Source organism: Drosophila persimilis, unplaced genomic scaffold, assembly GCF_003286085.1.
Source record: "Drosophila persimilis strain 14011-0111.01,24,50 unplaced genomic scaffold, DperRS2 tig00000002-arrow-pilon, whole genome shotgun sequence".
NCBI lineage: Eukaryota > Metazoa > Arthropoda > Insecta > Diptera > Drosophilidae > Drosophila > Drosophila persimilis.
In genome coordinates this window covers 15,900,399-15,917,763 of record NW_020825289.1, presented here as the reverse complement: position 1 = coordinate 15,917,763, position 17,365 = coordinate 15,900,399, and the positions used below count along the sequence as shown (strand labels likewise).

The 17,365-nt window shown below is 49.1% G+C and overlaps 6 protein-coding genes and 1 long non-coding RNA gene across 7 annotated transcripts; 4 read left to right on the top strand and 3 right to left on the bottom strand.

The window, feature by feature from the left end:
• Nucleotides 1-338: 338 nt before the first annotated feature.
• LOC6592712 (serine/threonine-protein phosphatase alpha-2 isoform) lies at nucleotides 339-1,734 on the bottom strand. Its single transcript, XM_002018043.2, has 2 exons — nucleotides 609-1,734; nucleotides 339-537 (listed from the first exon to the last, which is right to left on the bottom strand). The coding sequence occupies exon 1, from the start codon at nucleotides 1,658-1,660 to the stop codon at nucleotides 722-724; it is 939 nt and encodes a 312-aa protein (XP_002018079.1). The 5' UTR covers nucleotides 1,661-1,734; the 3' UTR covers nucleotides 339-537; nucleotides 609-721.
• Nucleotides 1,729-2,896, bottom strand: LOC6592713 (serine/threonine-protein phosphatase alpha-3 isoform). Its single transcript, XM_002018044.2, has one exon. The coding sequence runs from the start codon at nucleotides 2,853-2,855 to the stop codon at nucleotides 1,791-1,793; it is 1,065 nt and encodes a 354-aa protein (XP_002018080.1). The 5' UTR covers nucleotides 2,856-2,896; the 3' UTR covers nucleotides 1,729-1,790.
• Nucleotides 2,897-3,277: 381 nt separating this feature from the next.
• LOC6592714 (serine/threonine-protein phosphatase PP1) lies at nucleotides 3,278-4,379 on the top strand. Its single transcript, XM_026985876.1, has one exon. The coding sequence runs from the start codon at nucleotides 3,329-3,331 to the stop codon at nucleotides 4,286-4,288; it is 960 nt and encodes a 319-aa protein (XP_026841677.1). The 5' UTR covers nucleotides 3,278-3,328; the 3' UTR covers nucleotides 4,289-4,379.
• A 3-nt stretch (nucleotides 4,380-4,382) lies between these two features.
• On the top strand, nucleotides 4,383-5,461 carry LOC6592715 (serine/threonine-protein phosphatase PP1). The gene has a single exon (XM_002018046.2). The coding sequence runs from the start codon at nucleotides 4,387-4,389 to the stop codon at nucleotides 5,404-5,406; it is 1,020 nt and encodes a 339-aa protein (XP_002018082.1). The 5' UTR covers nucleotides 4,383-4,386; the 3' UTR covers nucleotides 5,407-5,461.
• Nucleotides 5,462-11,389: 5,928 nt separating this feature from the next.
• LOC6592716 lies at nucleotides 11,390-11,886 on the bottom strand. The gene is made up of 2 exons (XR_003408500.1): nucleotides 11,816-11,886; nucleotides 11,390-11,753 (listed from the first exon to the last, which is right to left on the bottom strand). It is a non-coding gene; the product is annotated as an uncharacterized LOC6592716 (long non-coding RNA).
• A 1,714-nt stretch (nucleotides 11,887-13,600) lies between these two features.
• Nucleotides 13,601-15,417, top strand: LOC6592717 (trypsin-1). The gene is made up of 2 exons (XM_002018048.2): nucleotides 13,601-14,695; nucleotides 14,761-15,417. The coding sequence occupies exons 1-2, from the start codon at nucleotides 13,760-13,762 to the stop codon at nucleotides 15,076-15,078; spliced, it is 1,254 nt and encodes a 417-aa protein (XP_002018084.2). The 5' UTR covers nucleotides 13,601-13,759; the 3' UTR covers nucleotides 15,079-15,417.
• A 175-nt stretch (nucleotides 15,418-15,592) lies between these two features.
• On the top strand, nucleotides 15,593-16,723 carry LOC6592718 (trypsin-1). The gene has a single exon (XM_002018049.2). The coding sequence runs from the start codon at nucleotides 15,593-15,595 to the stop codon at nucleotides 16,682-16,684; it is 1,092 nt and encodes a 363-aa protein (XP_002018085.1). The 3' UTR covers nucleotides 16,685-16,723.
• The last annotated feature ends 642 nt before the right edge of the window (nucleotides 16,724-17,365 follow it).

Below are 17,365 nucleotides of genomic sequence, written 5' to 3'. Positions count from 1 at the left end.
ACAACAAACTGTCTGTTAACCCAACTGCCTGCCCGTTGACCAATTTATTTAGCTGCATTTATCACGTCGCCCAGCAGCGCAGCTCCTTCCCTCAACCCAACCCACCCCCACCCCCACATCCACAACTCTTGTTGCTGACAGCGACAGCCACATTTAAAATCTATTAGTTCGCCGAATGCCGACTGGACTGGACTGGATTGGATTGGTTGCTCTTGTAACCAGCGTCCATCTACCAGCTCCAACGACAACTGCACCACAGATCCGGGGCCTGTTTCTGGTTTTCGGGCCTGTTTCTGGCCTGGCAGAGCAAACAAAATTTAATAAACCGTTCCTGTGGCCGAGGAAGGGGCCGAAGCTATTCGTGCGCTGTAAATTATGTGCTATAAAATAAATTATTTTCGGTTTTGTCATTTGATTAAAATGTTTGAGTGCCAGGGCAATGAGAAATTAATTGCCATACAGCAGCGTGGGGGGCTGGTGCCTTCAATCTTCGTTGTCCGTGGTGAGATTTTGACAGCTGTTGCATTTCTGTATTCTCTGGGGGGCGCCACGATTGAACATGTCAAATCAGTTCCAAATAACGTACATATGTATGTGCATACTATTACCCAGAATAAAACATGAAATTTGTATACAACGCGATGCAAAAGTTTTCCAAGGAACAACAGCGCAACACCCCAACATAACATCGATACCCGATTCTCTTCAGTTTCTCAGTAGTTCATCCCTTTGAGTGGACCTTTCGCATTCCTGCCTTCTTGGAGGGCTTGAGGACATAGAAGGAGCACATCAGCGTCTCATCCACAGACATCATGGCACCGGCATTGTCGAACTCCCCGCAGTAGTTGGGCGCCGAGAAGATGGTGATCAGCTGGCGCTTCGCAAAGAACTCGTAGCCGTCCTCCACGACCTGGTGGGCGCGACAGATCAGGTCGAACTTGTTGCGATGCACGAACTTGCCAACAATATCGGCGCCAAAAGTGACACTGACGCCGCGATCATTGTCGCTCCAGCCCATGATCTTGGGATCCGGGTCGGACCACAGCAGATCACAGAGCAGACCTTTGTCGGGCACATCGCAGGGCCGGCTGAGCTGCCCGATCTGGCTCATGCTGAGCAGGTCCGGACTGAGTCCGCCGTGGCAGCAGAAGATCTTCTCGTCGACGACGGCCGAAACGGGCATGCAGTTGTAGCAGTCGACAAAGGTGCGCCACAGCTTGATTGTGTAGCGGCGCTTGCACTCATCGTAGAAGCCGTAGATGCGGTTGATGCCGGCGCTCTCATGGTTGCCCCGCAGCAGAAAGAAGTTCTCCGGAAACTTGATCTTGTAGGCCAGCAGTAGACACAGCGTTTCGATGGACTGCTTGCCCCGGTCTACGTAATCGCCGAGGAAGAGATAATTGGATGACGGCGGATATCCGCCGTAGTCGAACAGTCGCAGGAGGTCCGTGAACTGGCCGTGGATGTCGCCGCATATCTTCACGGGAGCGGATAGCTCCAGCAGCATGGGCTGCGAGAGGAACACCTCCCGCGATCGCATGCAGATCCCCCGAATCTCAGACTCTGAAAGACTGAGCTGCTTTACGCGTCGCACATCGATAATCTTGTGTATCAGCTGATCAATGTTGCCCGCATCCGTCGCAACGACACTAGCCGTCATTTCCGGTTGCTCTGGTGTCTGGTATCCTACAACTCAATGTTAATTTTGCCGCTCTGAAAAGCCAACGGTTTTCGGATGGAAACATATGGAATGACATTCCCATCGGGGCCTGCCCCGGCCTGAGACAAAGTCACTTGATGGCCGAGGCGATCACATTTTTTATTATAACTTTGTGACCGGTACTGGGACGCTGTACATCGAACGAGATCATCAAATCCTTATCTATGCCCATCGAGGCCCCCGCATTGTCGTACTGCCCGCAGTAGTTGGGCGCGGAGAAGACAGTGACCAGCTGGCGCTTTGCGAAAAACTCATAGCCATCTTCAACGACCTGATGGGCCCGACATAGCAGATCGAAGTCGTACTTATGCAGGAATTTCTCGAGCACGTCCCGGCCATAGAGGTAGCTCACTCCCCGGTCACTCGGCGACCAGCCGAAGCCATACCGATCCGGGTCGCTCCACAGCAGGTCGCACAGAAGACCCTGGTCGGGCACATCGCAGGGCCGCGATATCGACTTGATGTTGTTCAGGTCCTTTAGCTGCGGGCTCAGACCGCCATGGCAGCAGAAGATCCGATTCGAAATGACCGCAGCCACGGGCAAGCAACAGTAACAGTCGACGTAGCTCTTCCACAGCTTGACCGTATAGCGACGCTTGCACTCGTCGAAGAATCCGTATACCCGGTTCACTGCGGGCGCCTCGTGGTTGCCACGCAGCAGGAAGACGTTCTCGGGATACTTGACCCGCAAGGCCAGCAGCAGGGTGATTGTCTCGATCGAGTTCTGGCCCCGATCCACATAGTCTCCGAGAAAGAGATAGTTGACCAATGGCGGATAGCCTATGTGATCGAAGATGCGCAACAGGTCCACGAATTGTCCGTGAATGTCGCCAACGACGCGCACCGGAGCCTCAACAGACAGGAGCATTGGTTCTCCCAGCAACATCTCGCGGGCCGTGTGGATTAGCTGGTACAGCTCGTCCTCGAGCATGCTTACGCGTGTCTGCTTGGATTTCCGGAAGTTCTTCAATCTGTTGATCAGATCGACCAGATTCCACCCTTCTGCATCAGATACTGAGCTTCGCAACAGGCTGTTGTGCACTATGCTGGATTTCCTCTTGCTCTCCTCCAGCTGCGCAGACAGTGTCGAGAAGCGGGTTTTGGCCCCGGGGAAAAATATTGAGCCACTCGACATTTTATGGCCAATTAGTGTCTGTGTAGTGTAGTGTGTACTGTCTAAAAACGGAGTCCCTCATACAGTCTTTACAGAATTTAATAAATATTTGAAAGTCAAGAAAAATACAATTTGACAGTTCTAGTGGAGAAACGTTTGGAGATCGCCGGACGCTGATGCTGAACCATTACACAATCCACAGTAAAGAGCCATTAGAGAATCGTTTGATATTATAAGAACGATCATAAGAAGGGTTATATGTACGCATACGTGAGATCTTAACTCTTTTAAGACCCTTTTTCCTCCTCTAAAATATTTGTTAACAACCCGGAAACCCTAGCAAAGATCACGTATGTGAGGAAACAATTGCCAGCTAAGAGCAACCATGTAAAATACGTTAATGTTTTGTTAAATTTTGATGATCTGACACTAAAGAGGTCCACGCTCGTTGAGAACAGAAGCAATCTTGGATCGAGGCGAGCGCAGTGGTTCTCATGGAACGATCAATACTGCAAAAGAAGCTGGACGAAATGATTACGTCGCTGGTGAACTGGAAGGCTGACAAACGGATGCAGGTTCCGGAGACGGACATGGTGGCGATGCTGAACGTGGCCCGACAGGTGCTGCTGTCGGAGCCCATGCTGCTTGCGGTGCAGCCGCCCGTCAATGTCATCGGGGACATACACGGCCAGTTCCGGGACCTTCTGCGCTACTTTGAGACATCGGGGCATCCACCGACCAAGCGTTACCTGCTGCTGGGGGATTACGTGGATCGGGGCCAGCACTCGGTGGAGACCCTGACCCTCCTGCTGGCCTACAAGGTGCGCTACCCATCCAGCGTTCACCTGCTGCGCGGCAACCACGAGTCGGCCAGCATCAACCACTACTACGGGTTCTACGACGAGTGCAAGCGCCGCTTTACAGTGCGTCTGTGGAAGAACTTTGTCGACTGCTACAACTGCCTGCCCGTGGCGGCCGTGATCGACTCGAAGATATTTTGCTGCCATGGCGGGCTGAGTCCCTCCCTGCACGAACTTTCCGACATACGCAACATCGAGCGGCCAGCGGAGATCAAGCAGAACGGACTGCTGTGCGACCTCCTCTGGTCCGATCCGGATCCGACCGTCAACACCTGGACGAAGAACTCGCGTGGCGTGAGCTTCACCTTTGGCGTGGAGCAGGTGGAGGCGTTCCTCACGAGGTTCAACTTTGATCTGGTCTGCCGTGCTCATCAGGTCGTCGAGGATGGCTACGAGTTCTTTGCCAAGAGGCAGCTCATCACCGTCTTCTCGGCGGTCAACTACTGCGGGGAGTACGACAATGCCGGCGCCATGATGTGCGTGGACCCCGATCTCAACATCACACTGGTGGTGATGAAGCCCAAGAAGCACGACGCTCATCACAACAAGAGACCCATGACGGAAGGTGCCACACCGAACATGTTGATGGACTGACACGACATGAAAATTGTGTGAAAAAGTATTCTCTTCTTTACACTTCATGTACTGCATTGTACAGATTCTTAAATATACAACACAAATATAAACTGAATATGAGCTTATTTTTGCGCAAGCCAAACATCGAGGGCATCATAAGAACCCTCGTGTGCGGACGCCGGCAGTCGAAGCGGCCGATCAGCCAAAAGGATATAATGAGTGTCTGCCATATGGTCCGCAGTGTCTTCCTGCAGGAGGCGATGTGCCTGCGGGTGAATGCCCCCATCTGCATTGTGGGCGATCTTCACGGACAGTTTGAGGACCTCCTGCGCATCCTGAATAACTCCGGCCATCCGCCACAGCAGAGTTACCTTTTCCTCGGCGACTACGTAGACCGCGGCCACCGCTCCGTGGAGACCATCACGCTGCTCTTCTGCTACAAAATCTGCTACCCGGACAAGATCTTCCTGCTGCGCGGCAACCATGAGAGCGAGGTGCTCAACCAGGTCTACGGCTTTTTCGACGAATGCAAGCGCCGCTACACGGTCAAGCTGTGGAAGACCTTCGTCGACTGCTACAACTGCATGCCAGTGGCGGCGATCGTCTCGAAGCGGGTGTTCTGCTGCCACGGCGGCCTAAGTCCCCACCTGAGCTGCATCGAGCAGATCAACCAGCTGAAGCGCCCCACCGAAATACCCAGCGAGGGCCTGCTCTGCGACCTGCTGTGGTCAGATCCGCACCACACGGCATATGGGTGGACGCCGAACAAGCGGGGCGTGAGCGTGTCCTTTGGTCGGGACACGATCGAGCGGTTCCTCGTTCGGAATGACTTCGATCTCATCTGTCGGGCCCATCAGGTGGTCGAGGATGGCTATGAGTTCTTTGCCAAGCGCCAGCTGGTCACCGTCTTCTCGGCCCCCAACTACTGTGGCATCTTTGAAAATTCCGGCGCCACTATGAAGATCTCAGAAAATCTAACCATTACTTTCGACATCTATCCGGCAAAGAACTCCACCCCACATACCTCTACTTCGATTCGGCTGGGTCCTCGGGAGAGTGGCAAAGTCTTCAGGGCTGCTATGAGGATTAAAAATGCAATTAAACCACCTCGCTTCCAACGCTCCAGTGAATATTAGTATCGATACCTAGGGTATGCGAAAGTACTTAAACATATTTTGGCTGAGAAATAAAATCCGTTTACTTGTAAAGATTAAACTCGGTTCTTAAAGTACTGTCTCCCTTTTCTCCATATATATCGATGTAATTTCCGCATCAGTTTGCGCTCCAGCACCGACAGAATATTGCAACACATGTGGCATGGACACGGACAGTGCGGCGAAGGAGCAACCAACGGAGCCCACTTCGTCATCATCATCGGCAGCTCTGTCTGAGGTGCGTACGTGTCTTTGTCGCTTTATTAGTTCGTGTCGCATCGTGTCCACAGGAAATTAAATTAACTCGAGCAGCAAATTCAATTTAATTTTAGCAGCATACAGAACAAAAGCAAAAATTATGCACTGTATTTATTTAAAAGTAATGAATATTAAGAAGTTTTTAAAAGGGGAAATTATTGATGACAACTTGGGGGTCTTTTCGACGATAGCTTTTGAAAGGTTGTTGGATAGAGAGTGCAAATATATGCCACTGTGAGAGGCACCCTTTGCTTAATCAAATAATCCAACCAAAATCGAGTAGCTTCAAAAAAAAAACGAACATCTGGCATTCGACTAAACCCCGACAATCGAATTTGTTCAGCCACAAAAAATACAAAACATTCAAAACATAGAGAAAGCGATACACATAGAGCCGCGGCATTATTTAAATTGATTTTTTACAAAATCAAGTTGATTGTTTTACAAACAGGGTGGGGGGGGGAGAGCAAATTTATATTCTATGTTGGTATCTGGGCTTAAGCGATATTTATTTATGGCCACCAACTTGTTTGCAGTCCCTGCTCCCTGGATCCTCGCTCACCAGTCGCCTCCCCTGCTAGAGGGAGCTTATTTTTTATTTATTCTCTCATAGAAACAATTGCACAATTGATTTGCATGCATACAAATTTGTTACAGGGTTTTAAGCCGAATGATTTATGGTTACGTGGATGCGAAAATATTTTATACTCGCCTCTTTTCGTGCCGTAACCAAACTCAATTTGAGGTCAAAGAACTTGAGAAATGCTTTTAATTCAGTTATATAAATGGGAAATCTTTTGGGCTAATCTGCTTGAATGGAGCTACTGCTGCTAGCATTGTATCTATCCATCTGTATCCTCTCTATTAACGCATACGCAGCGTATTCCGGAAGTGCAACCAATTTACATTGCAGTTGGCAAACGTTTAACTATTTTTGGCGCATAGCGTCTACTTGGCACCATTTGGTCAGCTCCAAACGAGATATAAAACCTCACAAAAACGACAAATTCTAGAGACATTCCTATGGTCGAAGCTTTGGCTACCCTTGATTAGCTTTTTAGCTTTTCTTATGTCAAACAGGAATAATCTCAGACAGATAGCAGAATAATTAGAAACGTAGAAAGGGTCTTTTCTGAGACTGGTACTACATACCATACCAGAGTATTTGACAGTGCCGGTTATACCTTCTTCTACCCTCAGTATAGAACTTTAAAAATATATACAAATAAATTAAGCAATCACATGCTATAAAAACGGACAGAACGCAATGCGGAGAGGAATTCTGTGTGGCGCCAACAGGGTTGCCAGGCGCCACACTGACGGCCCTGGCCGTGGCCAAGGGGGCAACAACCCTGGCGCTTCATGGTTTTCTATTAAATTCATTTCTTTGGCTACGCTTTTTTTTTGGCGTGAGATAGACAAATGTAAAGAGGAAGTGGAATGCATGACTTGCCCTAAAGGAAATTTCGCAATTTTTTGGTGACCCAAAACCGGTCAGTGCGAAAAGCGTTTGAATAATGGTCGGAAAGGGTGTGGAAAAGTGTGTTAGTTGGACAGGCGTCCCATGGGAGGGGAGGAACATACCAAAATTTGTGATTTAAAATTAAAGAACTTTCAGAAAGTCACGTAATCCGTTCCAGATGGAATGGGCCAGTCTCGCGAATTCTGCACCTGGGCCTTAGGACATGTAATGCATTTGGATTGCCGCTTAATTAACCATCACGTGCCTCTGACCCCCAGCTGTGGTGTCAGGTGTGGCAAATATTTGGCATGTGGCGCCTCTCGCTCTCTGCACTCCACTTAATTAGCATTTGGACTGCATACATATACTGGTACATATATTAATCCCTCCATAACTTAATGCAATGCAAAACACGCGCCAGGCCCTGGCCCTAGTTCTAATTTATGTTGGTAAATGATAAAGTAAATGGCAACGATTACATGGGGTCATATGTTTGGATTGTACCACGTCTGAACGATAATGGGCCACTGCCCAGGGCGGCTCTGAGTCACTCTAAACGACTTGAACTATCTACTAACTATTTTTTGGGGTAAGGCTACGATTTATTGAACTGGCAGACTTATCAGCCAGAACAGAACGGAAGCAAAGTAGAACAACCCTCTGACTAAGTCAGTTGGTCAATGGAGCCACCCCCAGATCGCCAAGGATGTTAAGAGTAAACGATGCTGACACTGACACAGATAGCAGGACCTTCGGGGGTGGGACTGCGACTGCGACTGGGACTGGGACTGTTGACTGGTGCCAATTTTCTGTTGATTACAACACTACACTCCCACCCACCTATCGCCCCCAGTGGCTTGACAAGGGTCAAGTGAAAGTTTTACGAGCAACTAAAGCTAAACTGTGGCCCCACCCATGCTCCAATCTCTGGTACGCGTAGCCGTAGCCCTTTGCTCTAGTCTCTGCCGTCTATTTATTTTTAAGTTTAATTTGTTTTCCTGTCGCCAAAGGGAAAGGAATAAACAGAGGAAACACCTCTAAGTGGGTCGGACAGCAGCAGCAGCAGATTTATCTAGTGCAAACTTCAGACAAAAAATAGGTGTGAAACGATAACGAAAGGGAATCGAACCACCTTGACAGGGCTGCGGCTGTGGGTGACATAACTGAGTTTCGAAGGGATCTTATCGGGTTATTTATCAGGGAGGAATGATGGTGGGGACAGTTACTAAGATACGATGGTCCAACGGTTTTAGAGCATACAGTCGAACTTCTCTATTACGAACCCTATTGCGAACAACGAAGTTTTCTGTACCAAGAATTTTCCTTATAGCGAATTCACCCAGAGATTGGCTATATGGAATATCGACTGTACTTTGTTTCCAAACAGGGATAGACCTTCAATCTGTGCTGAAGTTAATTCGCAATAAAAAACTTTAATCAGTCCATCCGACACATCCAATCACAGCCACCACGTGCTCCTCTAAAGGGCAACAGCCACCGCAAATTCCTCGCCCAAGTGCAACAACTTTAGTGAGAGATATTTCATATCTTTCCAAAAATTGTCCCCACAAAACCCCCAAAGCTCTGTACTAAATTTTCAATGCAACGGACGGAGAGAGGGAGAGATGAAGTGGTCTTCCGTCAGGGTTTTGGCATTGCTGCCAAAATCATACATCAATTTGGAGACATTCGTCAGTGCCAGGCCACAAATGTGACATGGACCAGAGTCAGAGGACCATGCCATGCATTTCCCTCGCGGAGCATGCCACCACAACCAGCAACCAGAGAGAGAGAGAGAGAGCCAGACAGGAAAGGGGGGGCTGAGGCAGCAGAGGTACATGGCTGCAACATTGTCAAAACAATTAATCATTGATGAAGAAAATGCGCACGGAACCAGCAAATTCCTGACCGAATGCCAGGGCTCACATCTGGACTCTGATGGACCAAATTCCATTGCAGAATCAGGCATACGAGCAAATTCTTCATTATATAATGAACAAGACCACAAACTAGACACATTTTGCCATGATTATTTTAATTAGTAATTGGACCAATGAATATCAACATAGCCATTTGAGCCGCCACAGGACGCTTGGGGATTACCAATCGAGAGGAAATCAAATCTAAACAAGACACACAGTGAAACTAATAATAATCTTGTTAACTGGGCCGGAATGTTCAAATTGTACCCACATTGGTATGCTAATCAAAATAGAACCTTCATTTGAAGGCATTCAAATTATTAAGTAACTTCTGCGGCTGACATGTGACATCTATCAAATATCAAGATTCTCTGTATCACATTTATATGTAAGCTAATTATAACATTTCTCCCCTTATACACATCCATAAACCCATAATAGCTCCTATTGCTGGCCGGCTTTTATCGTGATTTTATTATTCAATTTTTGCATTATTTAAATATGTCAACAAGCAAGATTTTTATGGCACCAATTTATTTGTATTTCTTTTCCATTATGTGTAATATCGGGTCAGCTTTGATGCCTTCTTTACGATGCCATTCCCATCGAATTAACGAGTCGTTAGGGGGCATTATATATGCAATCGATAGAGAGAAAAGGAGGACAAGTTCCTTTCCAAAATCTGAATCACCTGTCGCTAGCATTGAAATTGATTTTTATTATCACGATCCGTGTCAATTGGAGCATTTAAAAATGCCATTTAATGTTCCCATTTCCATACCCATCCCTGTCTGTTCGTAGGGGTTCACCGCTCTTTGTGACTTTTGTTTGCTTTTCAGGTTGTTCAAAACAAACTCTCAAAGTGACTAAGCGTGTAACGCCTCTGTGGCCCTGTCCATAATTATTTAAAAGTTAGCAAAGTCTCGAGGCTGGCTATTTCCATTTGACTTTGATGTGCCGTCTGTACTGCTTCAAAAATTAGATCGATATTGCACTATTGCATTTTTATACAACAGCTACTTCTCTGTGGGATGATCAATTTAATCCCATAGCTGTGTGCGCCCTTCCGTTGGGTCTGGCATAGCATTACCCTGTAATTAATCCATTATGCCGAGAGGCTTGCGTGAGGCGCTTCCATTGCATGCCACTCGAGAATCGCATGCAAATTATTGAAAGCATGTTGAGCATGCCCAAAAAATCATTTACATTTTTTCACCGACTCTTTTTTGCTGTAGTTTTTTTTAGCAGCTCTTTCAACAAGTACAAGTCATAATCGGTATTTGCAAAAAAAAAAAAAAAAACCAGAAAATAAAACTGAAATCGCGTGCTGGTGTGGAAAGTACCAGCAACAGTAGGTTGCAACTTGAAACTTTGCAAGACGACTACGACGACGACGACGATGATGATGGCTGTTGCATGTCGGGCAAAGTTTTTAGCATCGAATGAGGAAAAACTTCATTTTGACCTTCGATGGAGTGGCGCTTTTAAGACGTTTTCCTGAGTTCTGTGGCTGTTTCCCAGTCAAAGATGCGGAAACTCTTGATCAAAACGACACCAGACATTCGTGTCTGTGGCAGTGGCACTGGCATTACCTTTTGCCGCCACTTCTTCACCCATTCACAGGACAGGCAAAAGTTCTTTTGGTTTCGCTATTTGCCCACGAATCCTTTGGGCTAGCCAGCGGACAGATGATAGCTGCAAACGAAACTTTGTATTCTAAATAGGTGGTAGTCGGAAAGGTAAAGCGAATGGAACTCGCAAATGGAATAACTAATTAAATTTTCAGCTGCCAATGAACAGGAGCTCATTCAGGAGCCACGGGCTTATGATAGTTCGGCTCCAGCTCCAGCCAGCTAACTGCCGGCTTAATTAACTTGGCAGATAAAATTTTATGGCAGCCGGGGCACTATGGATAGCAAAACATAATCTATTCGCTGTTATAGCCATGGTCTGAATGGTGCTCGTTCCCGTAATGGGGTTGTCTATGCAAATATGTTGCAATATCCCCTGCTCCACTACTCTCCTCAATGGCTTTTGCCTTTTGCCTTTTATTACACGGGTATTTCGGTGGCTGGAGGTCCAGGGTCTTCAATATTTTCCTGCAACACCTTTCCACTCTGTGCACATAAATCAAAAGTGAAATTTTTTGCACGCACCCGACTGTCTGTACAAAAATTTTCCATTTACATGTGCCACGCCATGTTCTGGTGGAAAGTAGAGGTCAGGTCGTGTCGACCCTCTACCATTTCGTACATAATTGTTTTTTCGTGGTTTGCCCCTCTGTGTGGTGATCCTTAAAGCTACAATATTAACTCGAAAACTGTGCTGGCACTAGTTAAAGGGAATTTTATTTGTATCTGAATTCTGTAATATATCTGAATCTGTTGCAAGGAGCTATTTTCAGGTTAGGGAGGGTACTGTTTGGGAGCTGAAAGCGTCAAACCTCATCGAAATCCAGGTCTGGGATCAGAGAGAAGGTGGTGGTCCCTGATGGTTCCTCTGGCAGATGCCATTCGGGCACTCGCCCTTCATGCAAATGCCATTAGTGCAGATGCATCCGCCTTGGCCTTTGGGGCAGGGGCACGCCCCGGACTCCGAAGCTGCCTGCAGAGCCTCCAGGCGGGAATTGCTGCCGCAGGAAGGGATTTGGCTGGAGCTGCCATTCGAGCTGGACGTCTCCATGGTTACTGTAAATAGCTCAATATTTAAATGGGACTAGGGAATTTATATTCTATATTCGTATATTTACCTAATAATTTTTTTGAATTTTTTTGAAAAGTGAGAAAGCAAATTGATGTGCTTTCTACTCTCAAATTTGATGTGAATGATGTTTCTCTAAGGTATGTGCTCTATACTTTGTGGAGACTCCGACACAGAAAATGTCAGTTTTCGGAGCGAGTCCATAGCCTACTGAAGAGCTGATTACCGATTGTGATACCTCTTTATCACTTACCGACCCTTTTTTCTCTCCCATTTTGATGGACCTTCCTTCGGTAATTGCCCGAGCATGAGGCATGTTTAATGAGCGCTTAGTAGTTGGCAACATCTAATGTGCATATTACAATGCCAATTAACATATTTTGCCATCGTGTTTAACAAAGCCAACGACCCAGGCGGTGCACAGGCAGTACCCAGGCAGGTCCAGTGTTCGGTCTAGAGCTCCAATCAGTCGCAGGCAAAACTTTGTTGGTGGTCACGTTGCCACAGTCCAGACCCCGGCTGGGCCTTGCATAATTGCGTCGCCAAGTGCAGCCAGGTCTGTGGCGTCTGCTCTTGCCTCTACCTCATCGCATACCCGTAAATAACCCAACGCAACACACACACACACTCCCATTTAAATGTACGAGAGTCCATGTAGAGGGGTATGAAAGCTGTGGGTTTTTTTTCCGTTTCGGTTTTGTCTAGTCCCCGGCATTATGCAAATGGCACTTTGTTTTAACTGCGTGCACTGCGGTCGGGCATGGGGCATGGGCCTGGGCCTGGGCCTGGCTATGATGTGTGCCTGTGCCCGATGACCAGTCCTCGAGCTGACATTAGTTCGTCATCATCATCAACTCCACCTCCAGCTCCATCTCCAACTGCAACTCCAACTCCTCTCGCCATGCATTTGCCTACAGCATTACGCGGACAATTAATATGCCAAGTGTTATGTGTGCGCATACTAATGACTCTCCACGCTCCATGAAGAGAGTGCCCATGCAGACTCCACTGTTCGCTCTGGACTCCACTCCACTCATCCATCAATTGCTGTTCATCTCTGGAGCGCAGGCGCAGCAGGCGCAGCAGCAGCAGCAGCGGGGGCATCATGAGTGGCGGCGCCGCCTCCACAGCGTTGCAAGTGGGGGCTACGGCTACTTAGGGCCTTGACCAATATGACTCATGACGTGACCGGACACGTGCGGCTGCCATGTCGGTCGCATCGTTAATCTCCCCACACAATTGCCGGCTAAGGAAAGTCTTCCCTGACAGGTTCACGTCTTGGGGGCGGGCACTTTTATGGCGATTGCAGTTTTTGCTTTGCTTTCTGAAGAATCAGATCTGTGCATCCACTAGATCACCCTGTATCTCACAAGTATTCCACAATAGATGGTGAATCTGCTATGCAAACCACGTAAATGGTGTAAGTGGACAAAAGCCTCGTTTTAGGTGTGTTGTTGTCGACGACACACTAAAGAAAACCAGCAACAAACGATACCCCAAAAAACAACAGAGAATAGCCCCAATAATATAAATCAAAAGAAAGTAAAATTACGATGCGTCGTATTGAATCACACAGATACTCATGCGCACACACTCACGCATGGGCAGCAGAAAAAAAAATGAATTTCAATAAATTTTGAAGCGGGAAATAAAACTTTCGCTACTTCAGTGGCGCAAAAAATAAAACACAATCCAAAAGTAGAGTATGAGTGTGATGAGTGGTTGCTGGCGCTGGCCGAGAGTGTGGTGCGATTGTGTGTGGTCAAGCCGGGTGCCCCGAGGCGCCCACGCATGCGCAGAATACAAATGCAAATCCGCATGGGAGAGTGTCTCGGTCTCGGTCTCGGTCTCTGTCTCTGTCGCTGTCTCTATCGCGCTGTCTGGTTGAGTGTGCGAGCTACCAAGCGACCGACTGAGGTTGTGCGGATTGGCAAAGTGGACGTGCCACCGGCCAGAACCACTTTTGTTGCTCGGCCATGGGAATTTGGGTGAAATGGGGCTGGCTGGCTTTCAAATATCGTTTCTGCCTGTTCAGTTCGCCAATAGCCACGGCAGTCGGTGGTGTCGCTCTGGAGAAAGCAAAGCCACAGCCGAATCAAAAGAGTTTAGTGAAATGAGTAGAGCTTCGATTGGACTAGTGATCTGCCTGGTGCTGGGCCTGGGCCTGGGCCTGGCCCAAACCTTTGCCGAGGAGCAGCCATCTCGTCCGGAAGCCACACCGGTTTCGCCCCTTCTAAAGCAGTCCCAGAACACCTTCATCCAGTGGGTGCTATCGCTGCTGCCTCAACGTCCGGGCAGTTCCGATGCCGAGAACGCCACGCTGGCCACCCTGAGCAGCAGCTCCACGAAGCCGGAGCCCGCGAGCAGCACCACCACCTCGACGACGCCAGCGCCCACCTCCAGCACCACCACCACCAGGCGGGCCACGACCGCGGCGCCACCCACCCTCAGTCCGCCGCGCAACTGCACCGACTGTGTCTGCGGGATAGCCAACATCCAGAAGCGGATTGTCGGGGGCCAGGAGACGGAGGTGCACCAGTACCCCTGGGTAGCCATGCTCCTATACGGCGGTCGCTTCTACTGCGCCGCCTCGCTGCTCAACGACCAGTTCCTGCTCACTGCCTCCCACTGTGTATACGGCTTCCGTCGGGAGCGGATCACCGTGCGCCTGCTGGACCACAACCGGAAGATGTCCCACACCCAAAAGATCGACCGGAATGTCGCGGAGGTGATCACACATCCCAAGTACAATGCCCGAAACTATGACAACGACATAGCCATCATTAAGCTGGACGAGCCCGTGCAGTTCGATGAGGTACTGCATCCCGTGTGCATGCCCACGCCGGGTAGAAGCTTCAAGGGAGAGACGGGCATCGTCACTGGCTGGGGCGCTCTCAAGGTTGGCGGTCCCACCTCGGACACCCTTCAGGTGAGCATGATTCTCCATCGGAGACTGCCTTTCCGACTAAAATGTTCATCTTTTGTTTCCTTTAGGAGGTGCAGGTGCCCATCCTGTCGCAGGACGCGTGCCGCAAGAGTCGTTACGGCAACAAAATCACGGACAACATGCTTTGCGGTGGCTACGACGAGGGTGGCAAGGATTCCTGCCAGGGCGACAGCGGCGGTCCGCTTCATATCGTGGCCAGCGGAACGCGAGAGCATCAGATCGCCGGTGTGGTCTCTTGGGGCGAGGGCTGTGCCAAGTCCGGTTATCCTGGTGTCTATGCCCGCGTGAATCGCTACGGCACCTGGATCAAGAATCTCACCAAACAGGCTTGCCTCTGCCAGCAGGAGACCAAGAAGATCAAGTAGTTCTAGTTCTAGTGTGTTCAGTAGTCTTGCTTTAATACTCTGGCCAGCGAAGATGAGCGGCGAATGGAGTCCCAAAACCCAATTTATCCTCAGCAAAACTGTCGATTGAAAGATAGGTTTTCATTATGACAAAACCTATTGTTTCTGTTACAAAAACAACTTATATCTTAGGAAAGTAGGGCTTTTTCCCAAAGAAAAAAGCTTAAGACTTTCTTGAGATATGGATCCCCGCCAGGAAGTTGAATGAAATCGGCTTCCGTCTCTGCCAGAGTATTCCAGCTTCGGCTCTGTCGAAGATCACATTCTCAAGCTGTTTTATATTTATTGATTAAAAGAAAATTCGCTACATGGAAATCTCTCTCGGCGAGGCATTCACCTTTCCCTGAAGCCGGTTCTTCTGGTTTTTCAGCCGGTTCTAGTTCTTGGTTCTATTTGTAGTCATCTTTCTGATCGTGGTCTTGGCCAGGACGCTTTCGGTTAGTTGCCAACTGCCAGTTGGCCAGAAAAGTTCGCCATGAGGTACATTTGTCTGCTGCTCCTCGTTGTGGCTCTGGGCGATGTGGGTTTTGCCACGCCCCGTCTGCGTAGCTCCGCAGAGCCAGCCAAGATTCTGGAGTCGCTGAGCAATATCAGACAGAACAGCTTCCTCGACTGGATCACCTCAATCCTGGGGCCGGAGTACTCCGACTCCAGTGTCCCGGCCAAGAGGGAGTGCGCGTCCTGCGCCTGCGGTAACATCAACACACGCCACCGCATCGTCGGGGGCCAGGAGACGGAAGTGCACGAGTATCCCTGGATGGCAATGCTGATGTGGTTCGGCAGCTTCTACTGCGGCGCATCGCTGGTCAATGACCAGTACGCCGTGACCGCGGCGCACTGCGTCAACGGGTTCTACCACCGTCTGATCACGGTCCGCCTGCTGGAGCACAATCGAATGGACAGCAATGTGAAGATCGTGGACAGGCGGGTGGCGCGTGTCTTCATCCATCCCGGCTACAGCACCCGCACCTTCGACAGCGACATTGCCCTGATTCGCTTCAGCGAGCCCGTGCGCCTAGGCATCGACATGCATCCCGTCTGCCTGCCCACGCCCAGTGAGAACTATGCCGGTCAAACGGCTGTCGTCACCGGCTGGGGCGCCCTGAGCGAGGGCGGTCCTGTCTCAGACACCCTGCAGGAAGTGGAGGTGCCCATACTCACGCAACAGGAGTGCCGGGACAGCAACTACGGCGACAAAATCACCGACAACATGATCTGTGCTGGATTGGTGGATCAGGGCGGCAAGGACTCCTGCCAGGGCGACAGCGGTGGACCCATGCATGTCCTGGGCGCCGGACAAGCCTATCAACTGGCGGGCGTTGTGTCCTGGGGCGAGGGCTGTGCCAAACCCAATTCCCCAGGCGTTTATACTCGTGTGAGCAACTTCAACGAATGGATCGAGGAAAATACCCGCGATGCCTGCGCCTGTTCCCAGGCTGAAGAGCCGGCCGAACCAGTCTCCTCCACCAGTACCAGCGAGCAGCCTTTGGCAGAATCGGAGAGCACCACAGCGGGCGGACAGGTCACTGAAGGTCCTGAAGTGGAGGAAGCTAATAAATTGATCTAAGATTACACGCTATATTTTCCACTTATATATTACGAGTAATACGAGCAATAAAGGCAATTTTTCCCAGAGCCCATGAAAAAACAGCATTTTCACAGTTCCACAAACATGTTTTCTCTACTGGGATGATTCAAACGAGTTTTACGTAGAACAACAACAATTATTCCAAGTAATGTGTACATACATTGTACGTAATACATTGCTTTCTCTGTATTGGATTCTTGGCTTTCTGCAGGGTTTCTGGTAATTGGTTCTCTCAATCTCTGTATCTTTCGACTCGGCTCACTTCAGTGGAGCCTCTGGTTGTTCCAGTTTCGGCTTGTTAGCTCCACTCTCGCTTCAATTTCCGCCTGTAATCTGCTGTTTTCAATTCTACCTTTGGGGCATTCCACGAAATTGCCACTAAATCAAAAAATACTCATACTCCAATGGATCCAGCCCTAGCAACCGCTGCAGACACCTACACTCGGATCGTATCGGATCGAACCGGTCCGCTCTGCGTGCCTGTCCCATCGGTCCTGTCCTACACAACATTGATAAACAACTGAATAATAGAATAAGCAGCTGAAAAAAGGTGCGAAAAGTTTAAAGGCGGCTGAAAGGGAATAAAGGAAAAACCGCATTCGCAGATGCCCTATAGAAATGGCACTGGCAAGAATGCACCAAGACTGAGGGACCATGTAA